This window comes from Haliotis asinina, chromosome 16 (assembly GCF_037392515.1).
Source record: "Haliotis asinina isolate JCU_RB_2024 chromosome 16, JCU_Hal_asi_v2, whole genome shotgun sequence".
Lineage (NCBI taxonomy): Eukaryota > Metazoa > Mollusca > Gastropoda > Lepetellida > Haliotidae > Haliotis > Haliotis asinina.
Genome location: NC_090295.1, coordinates 44775305 through 44802265, shown reverse-complemented (window position 1 = coordinate 44802265; position 26961 = coordinate 44775305). Strand labels below are relative to the sequence as shown.

The 26961-nt window shown below is 39.9% G+C and overlaps 1 protein-coding gene across 3 annotated transcripts in view; it reads right to left on the bottom strand.

The window, feature by feature from the left end:
- LOC137268091 (espin-like) overlaps window positions 1-26961 on the bottom strand; it is a 79595-nt gene that overhangs the window by 14298 nt on the left and 38336 nt on the right. For 2 of the 3 annotated variants that reach the window (XM_067802601.1, XM_067802599.1), the window contains exons 4-6: window positions 8304-8438; window positions 5066-5174; window positions 2711-2782 (exon numbers count right to left, since the gene is read on the bottom strand). In XM_067802601.1, the coding sequence (XP_067658702.1) occupies window positions 2711-2782; window positions 5066-5174; window positions 8304-8438 (316 nt within the window). The remainder of the gene's footprint in view (window positions 1-2710; window positions 2783-5065; window positions 5175-8303; window positions 8439-26961) is intronic. The other variant, XM_067802600.1, reaches the window with a different exon arrangement.

The window sequence follows — 26961 nt, the reverse complement described above, 5'->3', positions numbered from 1 at the left end:
CACTAACATTCCACATCAGGAGTATGACTGTCATTCCTTGAGATGACTGTCAAACCCTGGACCCAAATATCACACATCCCTGTGTATATAAATATTATCACAAACCTTTGCCAGTATATATAGAGATTATCATATACCCATGCCCACATCTTGCTACACATCACCCAGATAAGGTGATAATATTTGCATTACATTATGACATTCCACAGAATGCTATGATAAAATTCCCGTTGAAAAGAGGCCAACTAGAGAGAGAAAGAGATTATACTCCCCATGCCCAAACTCATTCGTTTTACCAAAGTGGAAAATGTTTGACATTTTTGCCCCACATCAAGCCAATACACAATGACATGAATGAAATATTGTGTAAGTACCATAGCACCCAGCTCACTCATCCACAGACAAGAAAAAATCTATCTGGGATATTGACCGGTCACATAAACATGACCTTTGACCAGCTGAGTTGGTGTTTTGGGGCCTAATGAGTGAGTGAGTGAGTTTAGTTTTACGCCGCTTTTTTTAGCAATATTCCAGCAATATCAGGGCGGGGGACACCAGAAAATGGGCTTCACACATTGTACCCATATGGGGAATCGAACCCGGGTCTTCGGCGTGACGAGCGAACGCTTTAACCATTAGGCTACCCCACCTCCCCTGGGCCTAATGAAAGGACGAGTACAAACCTATAGCTAGTAGTGAGGCCTGCTTGACTGGATTTGTAGTAAAATCAAAGACTGTTGGTTAACAGTTTCATAACTGCCCTCATCAATTTCTAGTCAGAACTGAGAAGTCATGGGTGTCACAATGCAAAACTAACATCATTTAGACAAGATCACATAATGAGGAACAGTTTTTATGGATTGATAACTTCTTTATTGCAGTAGATGTGATGCTTTGGTGTAGATGCTAACATCCAGTTATGATGCAACTTGTAGAAGTTATGGCCACTAACCTTTGAACAATGCTCCTGCCAGAAGACCAAATTACATCTGACTTCATGGAGAACCACCCAAAATATTATCAGAATAAGTATTTCTTATATACTTTGGCAAATGACCACAGCCCCTCCTGCAATAGCCCCAATAGAAGCACATATGCTTGACAGTAATCTACACTAATAGGATTATCTACAATCAGTGAATATTGGATCAATACAAGCTGATGTAGAAGAAATGTGCAGATGAAAAAGAAATGGTGCAAAACAAGCTGGGTGCAAAGTGGAGGAAACAAGTGGTAGGAACAACTTGACCTGACATCAGAAGAGACCCTGCTGATATTACACACACGCATACTGTATTCACCATAATGTGTGTTATGGAAGAGAAGGTGATTAATCGTGAAACTAAACATTTCTGACAATAGTTTCAGGGCAGTTATTTGCTCCTACCCCTCCATGATGTGCTCAAGAATATATGACCTATCATGTGTGCTCTTAGCGGAGGGTGTTTATAAACATTATCTTCACACCAATAAGGAAGTCGGTCAGGAGGTATTTATGAAGATTAATTATAGAATTGTATCCATGTTTGCCAAGCGGTACTTTTTGAGCAAGATGTAGGTATTGTTTTTCATGACAATATTACCAAGTTTCATATATATACTCCTAAAAAAAAGTAGGGGATAATGAACTTTCAATTTGGATATGAAGTGTAAACATTGACAAACATTTCAAGGACAGACATCTTATGAACGCACCACCATTTCCCTCTATTATCACCCCTGAAAACAATGCATGATGCGCATGTGCACAACGCAGTAGGCCCATTCATGAGCATGGGATCCCATTCTAGACTTTGATATTTTATCAAGAAGGTCGAAAAATCACTTAGAACATTAAGTTTGACACTCATCTTGCATCACACATTTGTTAGTGTTTGTTTCTAGTCATTTGTTTTAACATGAAAATCATACACAGTGGAAGCTGTCTAAACCGGCACTCACTGGGACTGAAGAAAAAATCCAGTTTAGACAAAGTGCTAGATTGTAGAGCTGACGGTAAATGTAGAAGCCATGGATGGGGCTGAGATTGTATAACGGTGTTGACAACTTGCCAGATTAGACAGATTCCGGTTTTGACAGCTTCCACTGTACATACATATTACATGCCATACACCAATCATCTTTCAAAAGTGACTACATTCCAAATAACTATGGTTGTAAGGAAGTGCAAATGGTGATGCACTCTCAAAACATTCAATAATATCATATCAACAGTGATTGACTCCAATAAATCTCCTAAATATTTTTAATCATATGTAAACAAATTAATATCCCCTACATTTTTTTAAGACTATATATCCAGTGGTATTTAGTCTAATATGTCTTGTTGTAAAAAAAACCGTTTTAACATTTCTGCTGTTTGACATAATATATCACTAAGCATTTGTATACTCAGGGCTTCAAAAAGAAAATCACAAATAAATACCTATTCTTATACATTACAGGCAAAAATAATTGCTCTTAAGTGTTTTAAAGTGTTTTTATTTTAAGAAGTTAAAGGAATGCTGTAATCTGGGGATAAAACTAACACCTTGATGTATACAGTGAGCTTCTTCATATAACCTGTAGTTAATTGTGTAATAAGGCAACAAACGGTCAGCGTTTCTTAAGCCCTTTGTCTACAGATTTTACAGGAAAAGTATTTGCTAAAGCAAGGCTAGAAATTTCAGAAATAGTTTCCAGGCAAACAGCACACGTTACAACCACCCACCAGTGATCTGTTTGCCGCCGCGGGCAGCTTCCCGACTTGTGTAATAACCAAAGTCAGAGGAAGACGAGGCGACTGTAATACACAACACAAACAGCTACATATCCTGAATCATATAAATGACTGAGGGAAATGTCAGAAGCAGAGAATGATCATTATCCAATTCCAGTTGAGTATGAGTTGTTTCAAAGGCATTTAGAAGTTGGTGGAATCAAACTAAAAATGCTTTATGGTTCAACTTCTTTATTATACAAGGTCACGACTAGGAACTGTCTCGAAACGTTGTGACCTTGTAAAATAAAGAAGTTGAACCATAAAGCATTTTTAGTTTGATTCCAGTGGAGTACTTACTTAGTTAACTGTCTGGGCACGGCTGCAGGAAGTGATCTTAGCACTAATGTTATCGTAACTCCCATACATTAACACAGATGCCTCCATACAGTGAGTGAGTGAGTGAGTGAGTTTAGTTTTAGGCCGCACTCAGCAATATTCCAGCTATGTGATGGCGGTTTGTAAATAATCAAGTCTGGACCAGACAATCCAATGATCAACAACATGAGCATCAATCAATTGGGAACCGATGACGTGTCAACCAAGTCAGCGAGTCTGACCACCCGATGCCGTTAGTCGCCTCTTATGACAAGCATAGTCGCCTTTTATGGCAAGTATGGGTTGCTGAAGGCCTATTCTACCCCAGGACCTTCACGGGCCTCACGGCAAGTATGGGTTGCTGAAGGCCTATTCTACCCCAGGACCTTCACGGGCCTCACGGCAAGTATGGGTTGCTGAAGGCCTATTCTACCCCAGGACCTTCACGGGCCTCACAGCAAGTATGGGTTGCTGAAGGCCTATTCTACCCCAGGACCTTCACGGGCCTCACGCCAAGCATGGGTTGCTGAAGGCCTACTCTACCCCGGGACCTTCACGGGCCTCACGGCAAGTATGGGTTGCTGAAGGCCTACTCTACCCCGGGACCTTCACGGGCCTCACGGCAAGTATGGGTTGCTGAAGGCCTATTCTACCCCGGGACCTTCACGGGCCTCACGGCAAGTATGGGTTGCTGAAGGCCTATTCTACCCCGGGACCTTCACGGGCCTCACGGCAAGCATGGGTTGCTGAAGGCCTATTCTACCCCGGGACCTTCACGGGCCTCACGGCAAGTATGGGTTGCTGAAGGCCTATTCTACCCCGGGACCTTCACGGGCCTCACGGCAAGTATGGGTTGCTGAAGGCCTATTCTACCCCGGGACCTTCACGGGCCTCACGGCAAGTATGGGTTGCTGAAGGCCTATTCTACCCCAGGACCTTCACGGGCCTCACGGCAAGTATGGGTTGCTGAAGGCCTATTCTACCCCAGGACCTTCACGGGCCTCACGGCAAGTATGGGTTGCTAAAGGCCTATTCTACCCCGGGACCTTCACGGGCCTCACGGCAAGTATGGGTTGCTGAAGGCCTATTCTACCCCAGGACCTTCACGGGCACCTCCATGCAGGATGATGCATATACAGTAATGATCATAATTCTAGCAGATATCTTGAAGAGAGACCTACATGTCTGTTATATTACTCCATTTCCTAAAGGTCTTTGAGAGGCCTGTTTGAAGTTGTAAGGAAAACCAAGTTCTATGGATAGTCAACTTCCTTATTGCAATGAGAGTATCATCATTACTAGCTTGACAATGGAGTACCTATACCAAAATGTTATAATCATTGCAATAAAGAAGTTGACCATCCATAGAACTTGGTTTTCCCTCATGTCCTAAGTTGGACTGAAGTTGTCAAGAACTAAAATGTCCTTGATTTTCAATACCATGGAAATAGTTTCTGCAGAGTTTTGGCACTGACTGATGTCAACTGTTGTAAGGAATGCAGTAAATATTGTGATGGACAATAGATTGCTCTTCTCATGCAAAAATCCTCTAGGCAAGGAACTAGTGCATAAACAACAAAAAAAAACAAAACCAAAAAAATAAGTACATCTAAAATTAGGGAAGAAAGGAAAGATACCTGTCAAAATGTGATATACACACATGGAAATACATTTAATCGAGCATGGCAACACCATGGCAACAGTAACATTCTTAAATGGCATACTATATTCTAAACAACTTTGTATAAAAAATATCTCACAACATATCATCATACACATTATGCCCCTAAAAATGAAAAGCTAAAGATTTTTCGGAGGAATTGTTCATGAGAAAGGTATCAGCATTTCTTGCTCAAAACATTTGTATACAGATATTATTGCTTTATGTCATCACAAATATATATAAACACTGTTGTAATGAGTGACATGACAACAAGTAAATAGCATCTTCAATGACATCTACATAGATATGGAAAACAAGACAATTACCTGACGCAGGTCTGTTCGGTTGGTATCCTTGGAAACCGCTGGGCTGAGGGCGTCTTTCTGGAGTTCCGCGACTGGTGCTGGGAACAAGAGGTGGCTGGGCAGATGAGGGCTGCAACAGACAAGGGTGACTTAATCTCTAGTAGAAGGGCATGTAACTCAGTCAGACTTTACCATCAGCTGACTATGCCAAGGGTAAAAGTTACAAGTTTGTGAAAAACGATTGCGGCTACCCATCCAAATATGTCTCTTGGGATATACTAGAAGTTCAGTGGGGATTATGAAAAGGAAAGTATTCTCTTCATCCATTAGTGAATGGGTACTCGGTAAGATATGATGGTGTCATGACAGGCGACCTTGTTAACCGTAAATTCTGATCTGAATTTTTTGCTGTTGATAGAACTTTATGCTTGTCTTACCAACATGATCAAAGTTCTGAGAGTGAGTGAGTGTTAGTTTTACCCCCGTTTTAGCAATATTCCACTAATATCACGGAGGAGGACATCAGAAATGGGCTTCACACATTCTACCCATGTGGGGAATCAAAATTGTGTCTTCAATGGCAAGTGAACACTTTCACCACTATCCTATCGTCCTCTGGATATATGAAGGTAGTGGTCTGTATTCAGTCTGGAGTGCAATGCCAACAGCAGTGAGTGTAGCAGCCACAAAATTTCCACGTCCCATGCTGGGATTCGAACCACGGACTTCTGATTTGATGTCGGATGCCCTGATCACATGACCAAAGAGGTTAACCCTGTCAGCAAGCTGATAAGGTAAGGATGTCATGTGTGGGATGACTCCACGCCCTGCTACATGACATTCATGCAAACAAGTCACTAAGTCTGATCACCACCTCTATTAACACATATACTTTTTTTGTGAATAAATCACTCAGTTGTTGACCTAAACATAAATAATATGTTGTAGGTGACAAAGTATAGTGACTAGTGCCTTATCAAGAGCTTCCATTTTTCTGTTCCAGGCAACACAAATGACAGATTCCTGACAACTGGTGACATCACTTTGTCATGCTACAACCAGCCCAGTCTCATTCAGCCAGCATCAGCAATCTTCATGTTGGAAGGACGACAGAATTACATAGCCTCTACACACGTGTCCCAGGAGAAAATACAGGATGGAGACACACAGAAGATCACTTCTTGTGGGCTCTCCACAGACTTGTTTTGACCAGCAGATTTTTCTTGAGGCTTCTGAGAACTACTCACTTGCTGGACTAATGAGCCTTGCAGTGTTCAACATTTCTTGATAAACTGTGTTTGTGTGTCAGATCCCCAAATAAAACAAATGTTCAATGTACAAAGCAAGAACTTATCATTAACAGTAAAAATTTTTGTTAAATAAAAACTGCTAAAATAAACTCAGTATGTCATCTAAAACATACTGTAAAACATTATTTTATTATTTCCAAGTTGCTTAACACATCTGGATTCGATAACGTTACTTTCTGATGATAAATCTGGTGTTCCCTGTTGATAACAAAATTTGTGTTTGCTGCTGATGACATGTCAAATATTCCTTGCTGATGATAAAACTTGAGATAACTGTTGATAAATAGAACTTTTGAAGCTAAAACTAGTATTCCCTAATGAAGATAAAACCATATTCCCTCATGAAGATACAACAGGCAATGAGTATTCCCCGATGAACCTAAAACTGGCATTCCATGTTAACCAATGTTTTCTTATCCTAGATCAATGCACGATGTCAAACTTCCCACTCACGTCATTTTCAAAAATAAATATATTTGACAAGAACCATTCACAGCTGACGTTCTGACATTAATAAAGGACAATGTACCAACTACTCACCTTCACAGAGGCCAATGTCACTAATTTACATGGAACAGTTCGTATTTTAACCCTTATCTGGATGAAGTTTGCTCATGAGGCACCTTAAAGAACGTGCAGCTGTTACATCACTGACCGTCACACAAACATATGATCACAGTGTCCCCACTTCAGGTAATACACCTATATATAGTCCAGTTGGTAGATATCTTCAGCCCGGTGAAACATAACCCTCACATCACGCAGCCTCATCATAACAGTTTGCTTGGTAGAGGTGACACAACTAAATATAGACAGCTGGTGGATATAGAGCTCTATGGAACATAGTTGGAGGTGGATATGTAAATATATCCCACGTTGTTGTAATCCTTAGGGTTTTATCAGGGAATTCAATTCAGGACTGTGTCACTGTATTTTAAAACATTAGTTGTCTGGTAAACGTGACATTATTTAGAGATGGTTGCCTAGTGTTGTATCCATGTCTAAAGTTTTAACTCTGTCAATATGGTGTGACAGAAGCTGATTAGGATGGCAAGTACCGCAGGCACAAAGGCAGACTAATCCAATACCAACTTTTCTTTATTCCAAAGTGAAAAGGAAAATATTTGTTGAGTGTAAACAGCAACTATTTTTTCTTGGAAGAAATTAAGGCTGACATGCTGGATAGAACGCTGTGCCCTACTATGGGGAGGACATAGATACAAGGGAGCTGAAGGTTTTGTAACCGAGAGCATATGTTTTCTTCACTTACTGGCCCAAAAGACAATAACCATTTCTGAACAAACACTTTGTATGTTAAAATTGTTTTGTTTATGTATAACTTAACATTCAACATTATCAAATGGGTATGGTCTGCGAATATAACACCATCAGGACCACACAATCCAGTGATTCACATAATAGCATCAGCATATGTAACTGGAATGAAAGGACCGTCAACCAAACAAACACAGCTTCAAACCCATCGAACATTAGAGCATCCTTGATAATCCAGTGAATCACATCGTCAGTCTCTCATGATAAGTACCTAAACACATCCACCTCCATATCACCAGTTCTATATTCCTCACCACCAATCAAAAATACTCCTCTGAACACAAGTTTGGCAAAGATTTAAAATTAAATATTTAAAATCATCGCTTTTTCCATTCAAGTGTTCAATAACTAAATTAACTCAAAATTTGTTTTCTTGAATGATAAGTCAGGGGTAGTGATCAACCTCAAGTCATAAAATTCTTGTGGTTTATGAAACAGATAATAACTGAGTCCAGGAGAGAAACTTGTTTTGATCATGAAAGGTCACAGCCATTGTATTTAGAACTGACTGATTTTAGATTCAGAACAAGTCTGATAGGTTCACAGCAGCTATTGTCACAGAAAAGAGACACAGAACCCTGGATTATTGGGGATGAGTAGAGGCATGTATTTACCTGTAGCTTGACTTCTCCCCGTATGAGACGAGCACAGAAAGGCTGATTGCACTTGTCAGCAAGTTCTGCAGCAGTCAGTCCCTTGTTGTCTGTGATGGTAGAGTCACAGCCATTGTCCAGCAGAACTTGAATACACTATAAGACAGAAGAGTGCATAAGTGAGTGGGGGCATGCATGCATGACTGAGTGAGTGAGTGAGTGAGGGTGTGAATGAGTTGGTTTTATACTTCACTCCGAGTATTAGTGATATCAGGGCATCAGCAGAAGTTACATCTTAAAATTGTACCATGAAGAGAATTTAACCACATTGTAAACAAACACTTTAACCATTAGACTCCCCATTCCTGGATTCATGGGTGTCTAGACCAACCCACTGGCATACATTTGTTGAGGAGATTACACATATTGGCAGAAATTCTGCAGATAGGAGTGTGGTGGCAATGTCATACAACAATCAAACATAGGTGTTGATAGAGTATTGACAATTTAGGTAACAAAGCGAAATGCCAAAAGAGTAAATATTTAGAACAGTATGTACATGGTATAAGATACACAGAGTTCAGGACAGGTCACATGTCATAGGTCACAGTCCAAATCATTTGGGCCAGTAAATATTGTCTTGGTGATGAAACTCATAGATAAGGACAGTTCTTGTGTCACAGGACGTAGCATAGACAGTTCAAAGCAGTACCTATTGTGTTGGTGACGAAACACATAGTTAACCACACTTCTTATGTCATAGGACTGACATTTTTAGAGCAGGGTAAGAGTTCCTCCCATTCCCCCATCCCAAATAATACATACAAATTGATACAAATAGAGTTGAACTACTTAGTCTTACCTCTTTTAATCGGAGGAAGAAAGAATATGGGGGAACAGAGAGAACTCTTTCCTAGAGCTGTTCATCTGGTGAGGAACTATCAACAGTTCTGTGACACACCATGAATCAAGCAAGCTAAAAATACGCTCTCATGCCAGTTTAAGACCCTGCTTAATATTCATGTCTCAAATGTCACAGAAATGAACCATTAAACCCAAATGTGTTTTAGCTGTTTTTAAACACACTTGAACAATGAGGAAGACTCACACCATTAGAATTATGCTGTTGCACTGTGTCATTTCAACACCAGTGATGACATCTACACCAACAAACAAGGTTCACAACACAATATTGACAAGTAATCCACTGACGACCATGTCCTGGTCATTGTGACTGACGTCCAACAACCATTATGAAGAAAAGTATGTGGTTTACCGTGGTATGAAAGTCTGTCAGCCAGCTTGTTACAAGGCACCATGGTAGGAGTGGGGCTGAGTATAAGGTTTCTATCAGGACAGCACCTATTGTCAAGCTCCAATGGAGCATGTCCAGTATTCAATGACAGATTAGGCAATCAGTCATGTGTGGTGGCTACAATTGTTATATCACCTCACACAACCAACATGCTGAACATTCAGGGGGCATCTCAATAGATAATTCATAAATTCAAAAAGATGACCTCACAGACTGATCATCATTTGTTCATTTATCTTGGGTGAAACATTCACATAATTGTGAAATTAAGAAGAACGATATGTCTGGTACTTTAGTAATCATTGCAGTTTGTAATTTGTTAACCAAAATATTCTTGAGATGGCCCCTACTTCATGATTGGTGGACTGCCTTATTGAAGGCCAGTGTTCTTCAGGCTATTGTCAGGGAAATAATTCATGTATATAATACTGAAATAAATGGCTATACCTCGATGTTTGTCTGTAGGTATAGATACACCCTATATCACGGACTGTCCCATAAACTTGCTCAAGATGGCTGGTTGCCTCATAAATGTGTATATCTCACAGTATACGATTATGATAATCATAACAATAAAGAGATAAATCAAGCTTGCTGCCAGAGATTGAGTAGCCCTGTTTCCAAATACAGAAATGTATAAAACAGCCATGTTTGATGAGGTGAACTGGACTTTAACATCACTTTAATTATTATTGAACTTATACAGCCACAAGCATGCATGTGTGTGTGGCTCCTTGTAGAAATCAGGTCTTTATAATTTGATGCCATGCTACAGTTTATATCCCCTAACATTCCTGGTCATGTCCTAGATTATTCTAACATAAAACTAAAACTAAACATAAAAGCCTCTTCATGTTACTGGTTCCATCATGAGTGAAAAGCAAGTCACCTCAATAATGCCATAATGCCATAATGCCATAACATTATCATTTACTATGACGTAAACTAGGAGGTTTTTTTCATTCCAGTTAAGGACTTTTAACTTGAACCTGCTGACATGAGCCACACTATCTGCCTCTAAGCAGGTCTAGAGAAATGCAAGGACTCGCTGATGTTCATGATCAAGTGGAGTCTGTTGTTACTTCTCAGTATGACCGCTAACCTTAACATTCCTTACTGTAAAAAGAACATAGACAAATAATTTTTGATAGAAACATTGATTCATGAAGCATTACATCAGAGTGCTTTATGTTTCACATTCAAGTTGGCTTTTTCTTATCTGCCACAGAGTTTATTTGAGTGCAGTTCAGTTACTTGGAATATCAATAAGTCACACATTGACAATATTACATAATGTTCAGGACAGAAATTGGTTCAATAGCATGTAAAAATTACATAAATGCATGGGATCTGTGTAATTACAATCTGATTTTTCTACATTCCAGAACTCTCAATTCTGTAACATGTTGCTTACAGATCAACGATGACAGCTGCAACTACTTCTACCACTTATGAAGAATCTGTCTCTCTACGTGGCCTATTGTTTGAAATAGGAACCATATAAAGCAAGGATATTGACATGAAATCTATAACTGGCCAACCATAGACTCTGCCTGACAACAGCATTGTCAGAAGTCAAAACATTTCGTTGGTGGTTATCTCATTAGATTGACTGAGTTTTGCTATCAGTGGAGCGGAGAGTGTTTACCTGTCAGCCATGAAGCAGTACCAATCACAGGTGAAATGCATGAACAAATACCATGCACAATAAACAAACCATTAATGTTTGGTTGTCATGGCAACAACAAAGCGATTAAGTGATTCTCCACTGAAAAGAATTGAGATATGTTGATTAAGTGTTTGGTAAATGTCAGAATGATGAGAACATGACAACAGAGGTGTGTCTCTTTCCCTAATTGAAAATGTTGACATCCATATGCTGTGATGTCCTGAATGTTGTTTCCCTGACTGACTGACTGTCAAGGTCAGCACTGGTACACTGTTCCATTCAAGGTCAGCACTGGTACACTGTTCCATTCAAGGTCAGCACTGGTACACTGTTCCATGGACAGACTACATCACTGATGCACTGTTCCATGAACAGACACTGTTCCATGGACAGACTACAATGATACAGTGTTCCATGGATGGACTACATCACTGATACGCTGTTCCATGGACAGACTACAATGATACACTGTTCCATCAATGGACAACATCAATGACACACTGTTCCATGGACGGACTACATTAATGATACACTGTTCCATGGACAGACTACATCAATGATACATTGTTCCATGGACAGACTACATCACTGATACACTGTTCCATGGACAGACCACATCACTGATACGCTGTTCCATGGACAGACTACATCACTGATGTACTGTTCCATGGATGGACTACAAAGATACACTGTTCCATTGACAGACTACATCAATGATACATTGTTCCATGGACAGACTACATCACTGATACATTGTTCCATGGACAGACTACATCAATGATACACTGTTCCATGGACAGACTTCATCACTGATACCTTGTTCCATGGACAGACTACATCACTGATACATTGTTCCATGGACAGACCACATCACTGATACGCTGTTCCATGGACAGACTACATCACTGATGTACTGTTCCATGGATGGACTACAAAGATACACTGTTCCATTGACAGACTACATCAATGATACATTGTTCCATGGACAGACTACATCACTGATACATTGTTCCATGGACAGACTACATCAATGATACACTGTTCCATGGACAGACTTCATCACTGATACCTTGTTCCATGGACAGACTACATCACTGATACACTGTTCCATGGACAGACCACATCACTGATACGCTGTTCCATGGACAGACTACATCACTGATGTACTGTTCCATGGATGGACTACAAAGATACACTGTTCCATTGACAGACTACATCAATGATACATTGTTCCATGGACAGACTACATCACTGATACATTGTTCCATGGACAGACTACATCAATGATACACTGTTCCATGGACAGACTTCATCACTGATACCTTGTTCCATGGACAGACTACATCACTGATACATTGTTCCATGGACAGACCACATCACTGATACGCTGTTCCATGGACAGACTACATCACTGATGTACTGTTCCATGGATGGACTACAAAGATACACTGTTCCATTGACAGACTACATCAATGATACATTGTTCCATGGACAGACTACATCACTGATACATTGTTCCATGGACAGACTACATCAATGATACACTGTTCCATGGACAGACTTCATCACTGATACCTTGTTCCATGGACAGACTACATCACTGATACACTGTTCCATGGACAGACCACATCACTGATACGCTGTTCCATGGACAGACTACATCACTGATGTACTGTTCCATGGATGGACTACAAAGATACACTGTTCCATTGACAGACTACATCAATGATACATTGTTCCATGGACAGACTACATCACTGATACATTGTTCCATGGACAGACTACATCAATGATACACTGTTCCATGGACAGACTTCATCACTGATACGCTGTTCCATGGATGGACTACATCACTGATACATTGTTCCATGGACAGACCACATCACTGATACGCTGTTCCATGGACAGACTACATCACTGATGTACTGTTCCATGGATGGACTACAAAGATACACTGTTCCATTGACAGACTACATCAATGATACATTGTTCCATGGACAGACTACATCAATGATACATTGTTCCATGGATGGACTACATCACTGATACATTGTTCCATGGACAGACTACATCACTGATACATTGTTCCATGGACAGACCACATCACTGATACGCTGTTCCATGGACAGACTTCATCACTGATATACTGTTCCATGGACAGACTACATCACTGATACACTGTTCCATGGACAGACTACATCACTGATGTACTGTTCCATGGATGGACTACAAAGATACACTGTTCCATTGACAGACTACATCAATGATACATTGTTCCATGGACAGACTACATCACTGATACATTGTTCCATGGACAGACCACATCACTGATACGCTGTTCCATGGACAGACTACATCACTGATGTACTGTTCCATGGATGGACTACAAAGATACACTGTTCCATTGACAGACTACATCAATGATACATTGTTCCATGGACAGACTACATCACTGATACATTGTTCCATGGACAGACCACATCACTGATACGCTGTTCCATGGACAGACTACATCACTGATGTACTGTTCCATGGATGGACTACAAAGATACACTGCTCCATGAACAGACTACATCACTGATACAAATCCCTTCCTTCATGACCCTCCCTGATGTGAAATCACCCATACATTATTGACAAGCTAAATGTGACATCTGGTCAATATGAACACCCTAACCACGAATCAAAATGCCATCAAGACACGTCAATAACACCAAACTGTGTCAATATTGCTATATCGTCACTTGTGATCAATCCCCTCTTGAAGGAGAGTGCACCTTGGTCAACCCACATATAACCCGCAACATTCACTGGTAACAAGCCTGGTCGATATTGTAATAATGATTATTGAAAAACACATTTCTACCCTTAGGTGTCTATGGGCAGGCTAATATTGCAGGTACCCTGATAGAATCTCACATTAGCTGGAATAAATATTGAGTGACGAGTGATCCTTCATAACCTTTCAACCATTGTTCCACTAACTGACCTGTGAAGATCTGGGCTAAAAGTCATCAGATCTCCAGCAACCTATCATTTTTGTAAGAGGGAACTAATGTGAATGGGGGGTCAGACTCACTGACTTGGTTGTGTCACTGTATCACTATTGCGTAGATCGATGTGCATGCTGTTGATCACTGGATCAACAGGTTCAGACTTGATTATTTACAGACCAGTGCAGTGTTACACAACAAACAACAGATTCACTGGCTGGTATTTTGATTGCATCAAAACTGATAATATGATTGTTCTGTAAAACTGTTACAGATATTTCAATTCTGATTGAAATGGCAGTGTCTCTTTCCTGATATTGCACTGATAATGAAATATTGTCAGTTTCATGCATTAACCCATACATATGCAACTGTCCCATGATTACTAGGTCAGGAAGTCTCTCTGCAGCATTTGATGATGACCTTTAGTTACAGTAGCATGTAAACAGCGAGAAAACAAGGAATGAATGAACCAGTTAACTTACGCAGCTAATAGTGATTGCACAAGTGACTGGCATTTGATACAGGAAATAAAATCTCATAGTGTAACAGCAACATTGATATGTTAGCAGTCTACACAGTAAAGAGAGTCACAGATTTCAGCTAAAGCACTTTACCCCTAATTACTTCCATATTTAACAATTGGATCATCACATGCCCTACTGAAACTTAACAATGAACAACAAAATGTGATCCTTGAACCTTTTTTATTCATTATACCTTTCTGGCAACCTGAAAAATTCTTACTGTAGAAAGGCATGACAATTAAATAGTGACTGAGTTTAGTTTTACACCGCTTCTAACAATATTCCAGCAATATCACAGCAGTGTAACCCATGTGGGGAATCGAAGAAGGGTGCTCGGCGTGGTGAGCAAATGCTTTAACCACTAGGCTACCCCACCGCCCCCATATTGGAGTAAAAGATGTTAGCAGCAGAAATGGTGATTGAATGGTCTGGCTTATATGACTGAGTGTGACAGTAGCAGAAGAAATGTCATGAATATGTCATAGCATGGATATCTCTGGTTTATTTGTCTACACAGAATCATTTACACAAATACTGATGACTGCTGGATCCAGAGCAGATTTTCAAATGTTATAACAGCAAACTTCAAGAACAGAGAACCCCACTGACACAGACACGCTTAAAAACACTAAAAACCTTCTAAAAGCTCATAACAATAAAAAACTGCTTTGACCATGTGTTGTATACTTCAGCTGAAGTGCATACTACAAACTACTGTTAATACAAACAACATTAAGTGGTCCCTTTGAGTTTGTTATCATAATTTACAGATGTCCATCATACCAAAGGCTGACCTACATGAAACATTTAATGATGTCTGGTTCCTGAATGTGGTACCACTGACCCTCTCTGGTAGACGGACTATATAGGGGTGGGTGGGTGAGTGAGTGTGTGAGTGAGAATGGTTTTATGCCACCAACAACAATATTCCACCAATATCCTGGCGAGAGACACTAGAAATGGGCTTTAAATATTGTACACATGTGGGAAATTGACTCGGGTCCGCGGCATGATCAGAGAACGCTTTGACCAGTAGGCTATCCCATCGCCCTGACTAGACAAGGATCAGTAAAGTAGAAGTATGTATTCACCAGGACACACACTCACTTCACTCTCAAGTCTTCGATCATGAGTTGATTACACTTGACAGATGTAACATCTTCTGACAGTTTCCCTCTACCACTGTTCCTTGTCAGTAGTCTGTTATTGACTCATTTGTTGTGTCCATATATGGAGGTCTGCTAAGATAACAAATGTAAGATGAAACCCTTAGGAATCATGCCACACATTTAACCATTAAGACATAGTAGTAATCATTCTCCTGGCTTGCTGTCAGCATTATGCAGATTATAGTGGAAACTGTCAAAACCGGCATCTGTCCAATACAGCAAGTTGTCAACACTGGCATATAATCTCAGTCCTGTCCGTGGCTTGTGCATTTATCATCAGCTCCATAATCCGGCACATTCCCTAAAGTGGATTATTTCCTCAGTCACAGTGAGTGCCGGATTGGACAGCTTCCACTGTACATGACTGGTCAGCTTAGAATGTCTGCGCTCTGTATCTGTGTTGGGTATACCATGCTCTGTGTATGTGTAGGGTATCCATATTTAACTGTGGCATGGCATCTAAATCAGTTGGTACACGGAGATCATAGAGATCAATAATCATGAACTAAATATTGATCGATCATAAGCTTTGGAGAAGTGAACTTGAGGAAAAATACCCAAAAGGTTTGAAAGAAATGATGTACCCTATCATACTGATGATATTTCTGATCAGTGATCACTACAGCCAGTTCAAGCTGGTACTAAGGAAAATGACAATAGTCTGCAGCAGTACAATCAGTGACATACACACTATGAGATTGCCAGACATCCAACTGTGACAGATATTTCACAGAATGAAATGATGCATCCAAATGACAATATTTCCGATTAGCGATCATTATTGCCAGTCCAAGCCGGTACTACAAAAACTGGCATTTGTCTGCAACAGCACAATCAGTGATATACACACAGAGACCACCAGATACAGACACAGACATGAAACTAGACAAGGAGACAGACACAGACGCAGACACACATGCAAACGAAGACACACCTGCAAACAAATACTAGATATGCTGAACTCGATTTCCTCTCACCTCATTGACTGATTGAAGGTGGAGTGACCAGCAAGTGCTCACCTATATAACTGATACACAACAGCGGTGCAGACAACCCGCTGTGACTGATATTACACTGCTTTAGATACACCAGCCAGTAAGACCTTGATGTAACTGTTGGTCTTCAAAACACACCCCTGCTTATCAATCAGGTCAATCTCCTCAGCAATAATGGCTTCTAAATCCAATATAACAGGCACCAATTTACGATTCCAACACACAACAAGCAGTAATCTATGATCTCACAAACACTACCTACTGCTAAAGCTATTCAGTGAAAGTAGAAACTGAACCTTTCATGGGTGGGAGCCAATCACATGGAGTCTGAACAGGTTTAGTCACAAACTTGTTGATCTCGAGTAATATAGGGAATAGGGGTTTGGGGCCACCATCCCACATAAGCCATATAATCACCAATAACGCAAATTTTGACTCCCTTTTTCAGAAACTCTGAAAGAACAGGCACTTTCCGTCTGCTTTCACACTGTATTCAATCTTTATGATGCATATCAATCTGGCAGTGAAGGATGTCAGCAGAGGTTGGGTTGGGTTATTAAGTGAGTGAGTTTAGTTTTTAGGTTGCACTCAGCAATATTCCAGGTAAATGGCGGCAGTTTGTAAATAATTGAGTCTGAACTAGACAATCCAGTGATGAACAGAATGTGCATCGATCTGCACAATTGAGAACCGCTGACCTGAGTCGACCAAGTCAGTGAGCCTGACCATCCGATCCTGAAAGTCACTTCTAACGATAAGCATAGTTACCTTTTATGGCAAGCATGGGTTGCTAAACTCCTACTCTTCCCCGGACCTTCCCGGGTCAGGTTATTGTTAAGAATATTCTCAAAAAAGTCATAGGACTATAAAAGTGGGGAATTCTACAAGAACTCTGCTGCTTTTTCCTTCTCTTGGTGTTGGTAAACTCTGCAAACGGACTGTAAATATCTTGACCAGCTAATCCAGTGATTGATATTACGAGCTGTGTCCTATGCCATCAGGACACAATGACACACAATCAGCCAAGTCTCCAAGTTCAACCACCAGATCCTTTAGGGTGCTTTGTAAACAGCTGAGGACCAACTCTACCCTGGAATCATCATTTGAACTTCTTTCTGAAGATGATGATTACAAACAGGCTGTCAAAATTCCCCTTCCCCAATTCACACAGACAGTTCAATGTTAATCGCAGTCTGACATGGGAGACTTTCTTGGTATGCTAATATTGATTGTATGGACATCTGTCAGCTGTTGATTGTCACATAGATACAGCATCTAATCCTAGACATTGATACACTGTGGACATAATCCTGATACGTGTGTTCAGAAGGTGGCTTATTTTATCAATTCATGATATCTGACTCATTACCGTGGAGGTGGGCCCGGGAGTACTTTCTAGAAACTTTCTTTTCTTTATGTCACTCCTAATCCCAATATACACACGTCAGTATCTGAGACTCTAGGAGTCACTGACATTTGCTGGTACTGTATTTGAATCGGTTCCTCTGAATCTGCAGATCTTCAAGACCATATATACTACTCATCAAAAGTTTAGACTCACAAGTGGTAATTTAGCTCAGTGAAACTCAGAGTTAATGAAACTCAGAGTTAATGAATTGTGAACAGAACTTTACACCAAAACATACTGGTTCGTATGCCCAATACTTTCACAAGCTTTTCAGCAATTTCATACATGATCTCATGGCAATTCATCTGCATAAGGTTTGCAGTTGGTTTGTAATCATATGTTTGTACATAACATATTATGTAAAACTTTAAGTGAGTGTAAACTTTTGATGAGTATTATAGAAGCAGCCATTTAGGACAATACAACTTAATACAACACATAACCAATTTTTACTTTTAGCACTTTTTTGAGATACTTATAAATGTTGTCACTCACAACGATGGACACCAGAAAAGGGCTTCACACATTGTACTCACATGCAGAATCAAACTCCACGTGACAAGCAAACACTTTAACCACAAGGCTACCCAAACACCCATGATAACCATGTAAAATGCAACAAACCTGGCATTATTTTCAATAAACCTTATGTCTTCTTTGACTAAACGTCTTCTAGAATCTAATCAAATAGTCACAGGACATGAATAAGATGTCAAGGTCATAAAGCTATTTTAGTTGTCAGTCATGGTCTGTGTTACACTGGAGCTTCACATAAAAACAGGGCTGTGGACACTTATGGACGAGGCTAATCCAGTGAGCATCCATCCAAACCCTCAGATTACAAAGGTGCTCTCAACCAATTTGTTGAGTCTGACATCCAACTAATTTGTTCCTTTGAAAGAAATACACATATACATTAGGATGTGTTCTGATTGTGGAAAAAGAGAGTTTCAGAGGGGTGATCCAATGTTATCAGCAGTTTCCATAGAAGTGATGAGGATTCATCCATGACCCTATAGCTACATCACCTTCTGTGTGTTGACATGTCTGAAGTGAAGTTTACAACATTTGACAGATGCACACATTTCAAAGAGTGAGTATGACTTTTTGCCGCTAGCAGCAATATTCCATTAATATTATCATGGAGACTCCAGAAATGGGCTTCACACATCCTGCCCTTGATGGGAACGGAACAATAGTCTTCAGCGAGATGAACAGACACTCTCAGCACCAGGTTAGCCAACCGCCCTACATAACTTTTGAATAGTGCACCATTACATTGACATGACTCCACTAACCTGACACCATCATCAACGCCAGCATCCGCACCAACACAAGCACTGTCCCTATTAAAAACATCTGCAACACAAAACACACCCGCCCCACCAAAAGCACCTGTCCCAAGATCTACACCAGCAGCTCAACAACACTAGTGCCATCTTCTTCCCTGACTGCAAGGCCATGGCTTGTAGCTCTACCTGAATTATTTACTTGCCTTGATTAGCTTCTGGACCAGAAGGCTGGGGAATTGGAAGACCACATGTCATGCTTCAGTACAGGACACATGGCTATGACATGTAAACTTGGACACAGCACTTGGCATATCTCTGTATGTGATATATTTGTTTGAATATATTATTGATAATTACCTCAGGGTACTATGCAATGCACAGGTGTTGGGAATAGATGCAGAAAAGCAAAACTTCTAGTCCGGATGTACACAAATATGGACATCGTACCTTCAGAGCATCTAGTGATCTGGGTCTGTAATTTCACCAATTAGTCATGACTTGAAGACTTGCTCACTGCTTATTTCTGTATGTGGTGCATTTGTTGGAATATATGACTGATAATGCTTCCTAATCTGTTCTTAATCCATTTTATGACATTCCACAACAGGACAATCTTGAGTTATAACTGCAGTTTCAAGTGGGGGAGTGGTGAAGGTTAATAATTCTGCCTGTATAATGTTCAGCAAGTTTAGAGGCACTGCTTCATCTGACTCTGATAAACATTACACAGGGAACTACACACTTCATATCTACGCAAGAGATCAGCTGGACAACATCAGTGTTAAAGACAAGCAGATCTCTAAATCATTTTTAATGTTTGCTTTCACTTCAGATTAAAAAGTTGTCTTTACCTTCACAAGTTTCCTACCTTTTCATTTTACTAGTTTTGTTGGACAATATCTAACCCACAATTGAATATCAACTATGCAGCCAAATCAACACATATCTATTTACGGATCACAATTGCGCTCATGTAACAAATGGTGGATATGCATATTTTATTTATGTTCATACACCGTTCAAACACACATGAACTAAAAGTTAAGAACCAGTACTGAAACACAGTGAGTGAGTTTCACACTGCTTTTAGCAATATTCCAGCAATATCATTGCATGAAAAAACCAGAAATGATGCCTGATCTACACACATTGGCTTCGGTGTGACTAATGATACCTTTAACCACTACAATGGCTACCCCACTGGACACCCCCCCCAAAAAAAAACCCCAATAAAACAAATACCAGTAAGTACAATAAATGACAATATGTTTAAAAATCACTTTGTCCAATAACTGTATCACTACCAGACAGCAACACTGATCAAGACAAAGCCTGTGCAAGTTGATCTCTGACTGCGTATAATCCTAGCTACATTACAATCTCCACCCCACTGTTGATAACATGCTTGTTGAAGTACAAGTACAAGTGAAAGTACAAGTACAAGGACATGCTTGTTGAAGACTCCGCAGAGACATCACACTAAAAAATGAAAACTTCAATTCCACAATCACCTCTGTGTTCATTCACACTGCAACAAAGGGCCACTTGAAAAATATATCCGCCCATAACCTGTGATAGGATCCTGTGCACTTAAATGTAGGTTGTATTTGTTCATACATGTCATCGCCTTGTAGATGATACAGATCTCACTTTGTTGTCTGACACTCAACATGCGATGAGTATTGAGAGATAGCAGTAATTCTAGGCTGTCGTAATGTAGTAATCCACCCATCAATCTGCTCGCTACACCAATAAATGTCTCCTAGAAACACGATACTGTCAATCAGTCTATAAAAAAGAGCCATGATTATCTCATGTTATGGACCATTAGGCAGCTTCAGTCACAAATGAGTGTACATAATAGCTCTTAAAGATTTAAGTACTTGGCATACTTTCAATATCAGTCCTATCAACTTCTTAATTCTATTTGTCAACACCTTACTGTCTTATGAGGGATTAGCAATATGTAAGCTGGTTAAAATTTAGTCATATTCCAAGAGTGAACCAATGTAGGGATTTGAACCTAGATACATGGTTTGATGAAGAATTGCTTGGACAACCAGACTACTCTGATGATAAAAAATGCAAGAATACTTTCAGATGTGATAGACAAACAGACTGAGAATAGAGAATACTGTCCGACAGTTGAGCACTCTGTTGCACACTTGGACTCAGTGAATATGGTTTTACAAATTTTGCAATAATCCAGCAATATCATGGCAGGGAAATCCAGGCTCCAATGTCTCAAAACAAAACAAGTCTGAGTTTCGACTTAAGCTACTCAAATTTGAGAAAAAACATTTCCCAGAATGAACTGGAATCAATATTAATCTCAACAGAATCGACAATTTGAGTTTCGGGGATAGATTACCTGCATTGTTTGGGCATTTTTGTTTCAGAAATGCAGCTGAGTTAAAAATTCAGCTGTTTCAAATTGTCAAACTCAGTTTGAAATTTGAATAAAAACTTAAGTTTGTTTCGAGAAATCGGGGTCAGAAATAGGCTTCACACTTTGTGCCTATGTGGGAATTGAACCTAGGTCTTCAGTATGACAAGCCAACACCTTTACCACCAGGCTACCCATCACACTACAAACAATGGATGGAAAGCCAAGTGTACAACACTCATCATGATACTGATCGACAGACCAAGGGTAATAGGCAAGCAGTGGATTTGAACGCAGATCCTGACAGACAGTGGGCACATATCTCTACAGCATCAGAAACAATATGTATGACAGTAAACAAAGCAAATTAGAGTTGAGATGTGGCTTCAGGAAAATAGCATTATGTACATGTTATTTAACCATCACAAAGATGATTGCTTTGATGGTAGTCAGTTTCAAAGATACTGATAAAATGTATTAAAAATTAATTTTCAAATGATGCAGTTATGAATCTTGGTAACTTTTTTTTCACTCATTTGTTAAGGCCATAAAATTGATATTGATAAAACTCTCTTATGTTACACATGATTTCAAACTAGCATCTTAGAAACCTTAACGTGTAGTGAGTGTTTGCACAAGATTCAAACACTTATGTCCATATAAGCAGTGCAACATGCACCTGACAATCACACCATCTAGGTTATAGCACTTCAACAGCTGTTACACACAGTATCTAGATGGTGGCACATCTCATATCAGGGGACATTCTTGGAGTGGAGAGGAGCGGAGTAGAGCGCAGTGGAGGGGAATGGAGTGCAGTGGAGTGGACCAGTATGGAATGCAGTGGGTTGTGTGGAGTGGAGTGGAGTGTAGAGGAGCGGAAAGGGCAGGAGAGGAGTGGAGTAGAGCGCAGTGGAGGGGAGCGGAGTGCAGTGGAGCGGACCCTCGTGGAATGCAGTGGGTTGTGTGGAGTGGAGTGCAGTGGAGTGGAAAGGGCAGGAGAGGAGCGGAGTAGAGCGCAGAGGAGGGGAGTGGAGAGGAGTGCAGTGGAGCGGAGAGGAGCGACGTGGAATGCAGTGGAGTGGAGCGGAGTGGAGTGGGGTGGGGTGGGGTGGAGAGGACGAGAGGAGCGGAGTGGAGCGGAGGGGAGTGTGTGCATACTTGAGAGGTTGGTTGGTTTTATGGTCCCAGCAATATTCCAGCAAAAGACACCAGAATTGAGCTCCTTCAATGTACCCATGTGGGGCATCAAACCCTGATCCTACCCTTTGTATACCATACTAACAACCTACTGCCCTCCACACTTGAAACCTCAGGGTGACATGGGTGAAAACCATTGTAAGTTCAGGTATCACATACTCAGAAATAAAGCCAACTCTGAAACACATGTATCTGATGACAGAAGCTGGTGTCATCTCCCAAAATGACAACCTGCACCAGGACATCTGCAGCAGCTGGGGATCGTATCAGGGCTACAGGGGATGTCAAGTGTAACAAAAAAACACATTCCTATTTAAATTTCCTTTCAGTTACAGGTAATGTGCGAAACAGATTAATGTCTTCTAGTGTTGTGGTGTGAAATAAGTTCTATTTGAAATATTTTTTTCGAATACTAAGCCTAACAAAACTAGTCGCAGCACATACTTGAACAGATTTCCCTTTGACATTGCATAAGAAGATTTATGAGTTGAAAAATATATTTCTTAATGAAACCAAAATAATCTGAAAGAAGTGATGTAAACAACAAGATAAAGCCTCTTCAGTTCAAAGTTAAATGCAAACTATCTATATCTCACACTTCCTGAATGAGAAAAAATAGCTGCTTACTTCCATTAAAACAAAGCGACTACGCATTCACCATGGATACATTGTGGAATACGAGAAAGAGAATAGATATACATAAAATAGTTAATACTTTCACTATGTTCTAGTAAATGTTACCTAAAATGTTTAGACATATGACCAAATTTCCCATACACCTCAGTAACTTCACATCATTATGTACAGTCAGTCCGCGTTAGTCCGACCCCGACAATCCGATTCCCGCGATATCCGAACAATAGCGAGCTGTAACCAATCTTCTTTACTATGTAAACTCATTACCTGTTGATTCAGTAATCCGGTGCTTCACTCTCCGTATCAGCGGTAACAGATTAGCTAATTACATATAGTTTTGCTTCATTAATCCGGTGGTACATCAAAAAGATTTGGATAATCCCTTCACACCGTAAGCTCCATTCAGAGGGAAGTGTTAAGTGCAACTTGCGAGTTGAAGAAGCAAACAGCTCCACCATTCAGAACTGTTACCGTCTTGTAGATTTCTTTCACAAATGAGTTTTGTTACGTGTATGTATAATCTATACAGACATGATTGTATGCATTGATTGGTTATTATATGAATATTCAAGTTATTATGTCTACAAACTGTAATAAAGTCTTTTGAAACTTGTATACGTTCGTATGTCTTTGTATTGCCATATCAAAGGGAAGTAACCCTACTGTAGTTGTGTTCAGAAAAGTTCGTTTCAGTAGTCTGTACGTTTCACTATCCGAACGCTTTTGATGAAAAACAGAAATGTCTGGATTAACGCGGCCTGACTGTAGTTGATTCAAGGTGCTTTCCAGAGTTGATGTTTTTGCCTTTCGTAATGAATCTGTAAGCCATAGAAATCTCATAATAACTGGAGTGACTGCACTGGCAAATAGTCTGTTACCTGCTATAAGTAGTTACCATTTCCTTGTTCAATCCTTGACTCCAGTTTGGGGGCTACAAGTGTTGCCCCAGATCAATATGTGGACATTCAAATTTGAATTTTTTAGGTCAAACTAACAACTGCAAGTTCATTCAAATGTTAATTAAGACTATCATTCCAGGCTTGGTGATTTATGACAATCTAATTTTGTTATTTTCTTATGCTGGTAAAGGTCTGTATCAGGAAAATAGTTTATCACATATTTAGATTATCATGAAGCACCTAACAATGAAATCCCACTGGAAATGTCACAGTGATATTTAATATAAATAATTTAAACCTGCAATAGTTGTGTGCTTATAACAATCTTTATCTTTCTAAATACACAGGGACATGCATGAACACCTAAATAAAATGTAATCAATTTGGAAAATTGGATACAAACAGGTGAAAGCATTTAGAAAAGCTATTAAATGTTATAAAATATTATATATATCCATGCATGAAACATTAATCAATATTCATACATAACTTTTTTACCTGCTTCAGTCATAGTAGCTTAACATTGGTGTTATGGTGATGATCATGCACTGTTTATACATAAGCTTCTGACATCATTATCAGGTGATGACTGAACTTGTCCAACGGTTGTGTGATAAGACAGCACACTTACTGACATGTGACCCAAGCAAATGTCTCAAAGATGCAACCAAGCAAATAGTTTATTGTTATGAACAACAAAGATGAATGAGTGAGTTCTATGTCACTCTAACTCAATTCAGTTGTGTAAGAGTATGACAGAAAAGTGAAGCAGTGGTCGGCTTCAGAAAGCAATTGTGGCACAGAGGGAATTGTAACCTTCATATATTACTACTTTCTTGGGACTTTCTTAACAATAAATCTTTGTGAAATGCAGCCCATGTCTCACAAATATTAATGTTTGCTTTATAGTGAATTAGTGAGGGAATTGATATGGTTTTACGCTGCTTTTAGCAATATTTCATCAAAATCACAGCAGAGAACACCATAAATGGACTTCACACATTGTACCCATGTGGGGAATTGAACCCAGGTCTTTGTTGTAATGAGTGGACGCTTTAACTGCTAGACTACCCCATTGCTCCCAACTGCTTACAAACTGCCTGTTTGGGGCAGATGAACCAAGAAATGTTGCTAAGCTGATGCTGGGATTGAAACCTGCACACTGGATCAAGACAAAGCTGACAAATGCAACTGCATGTTAAATACACCATGGGTTACAGGGGACCAATATCCTGCCATCTTGGATCAAGCATCTGACAATACTTGTGACACCTGTTTCTATCATGAAATTATATGATTTATGAATGTGGGTCTGTGAATGTCTATCTCCATTATATTCAGCTTAAACTTTAATCTAAGAAATTATTTTTAGAAATTCTAGCATGGTGATAAGCAATGTAAAATTACACACTGTAAAATACAGAGAAAGAGAAATACATCAAAACAAATTACTACAATACTAAGCGACAATGGTTTTTCTTGGATGAAGAGCTGAGATAAATTCTCATTGATAACTGAGATATATGCCAATGAGGGCCTAACTACATGGCTAAGAAGCTAGTGTGGAGTCAGACAAAGGATGTGACAAGGTGATATACTTGATCCTTCTCCTTTTTAGCTGAATGCTGATAATAAGACATGCATGATGGAGATAGGCAGTGACATCGTCAAAGACGTTACAAGGTCCTGATGACTAGTCTCAGGTTACATTGAAGGCAATACACATTATCTTACCTCACACATGAATGTCACTTTCTGATTGGCTAAGCTCTATTCTATTATTTTCATTGTACCCCGCTTACAGGCGATTTATTATTTCCAATGTACACTGCTGGGAATTCCGAACTTTTCTGGTGCTTCGTGGTAGTACTTCTTTGTCTCGAATAACATTGAATCAGGCATCAAGCACAGAAATTACTGATGTTTTTCGATTGAAAATCGATGGAAGGGAGATAACTCTAAATCTGTTTACCTTGTGCTGTCTGCAAAATGGTGATTCACCTCGCATTCAACTGAAGTGCTTCAAACAGTTCAAACTTAAAATTCAGGTGTTCTGTAAAATACTGGTCCCTCGGGGTCCATGGGCTCATGTACCCTCGAGGTTTGTTGATGTCCCCCTTGCCCTACAAACTCAAGGAACATAAACTAACATCGAGGGTACATGAGCCCATGGCCCCCTTGTGACCAGTG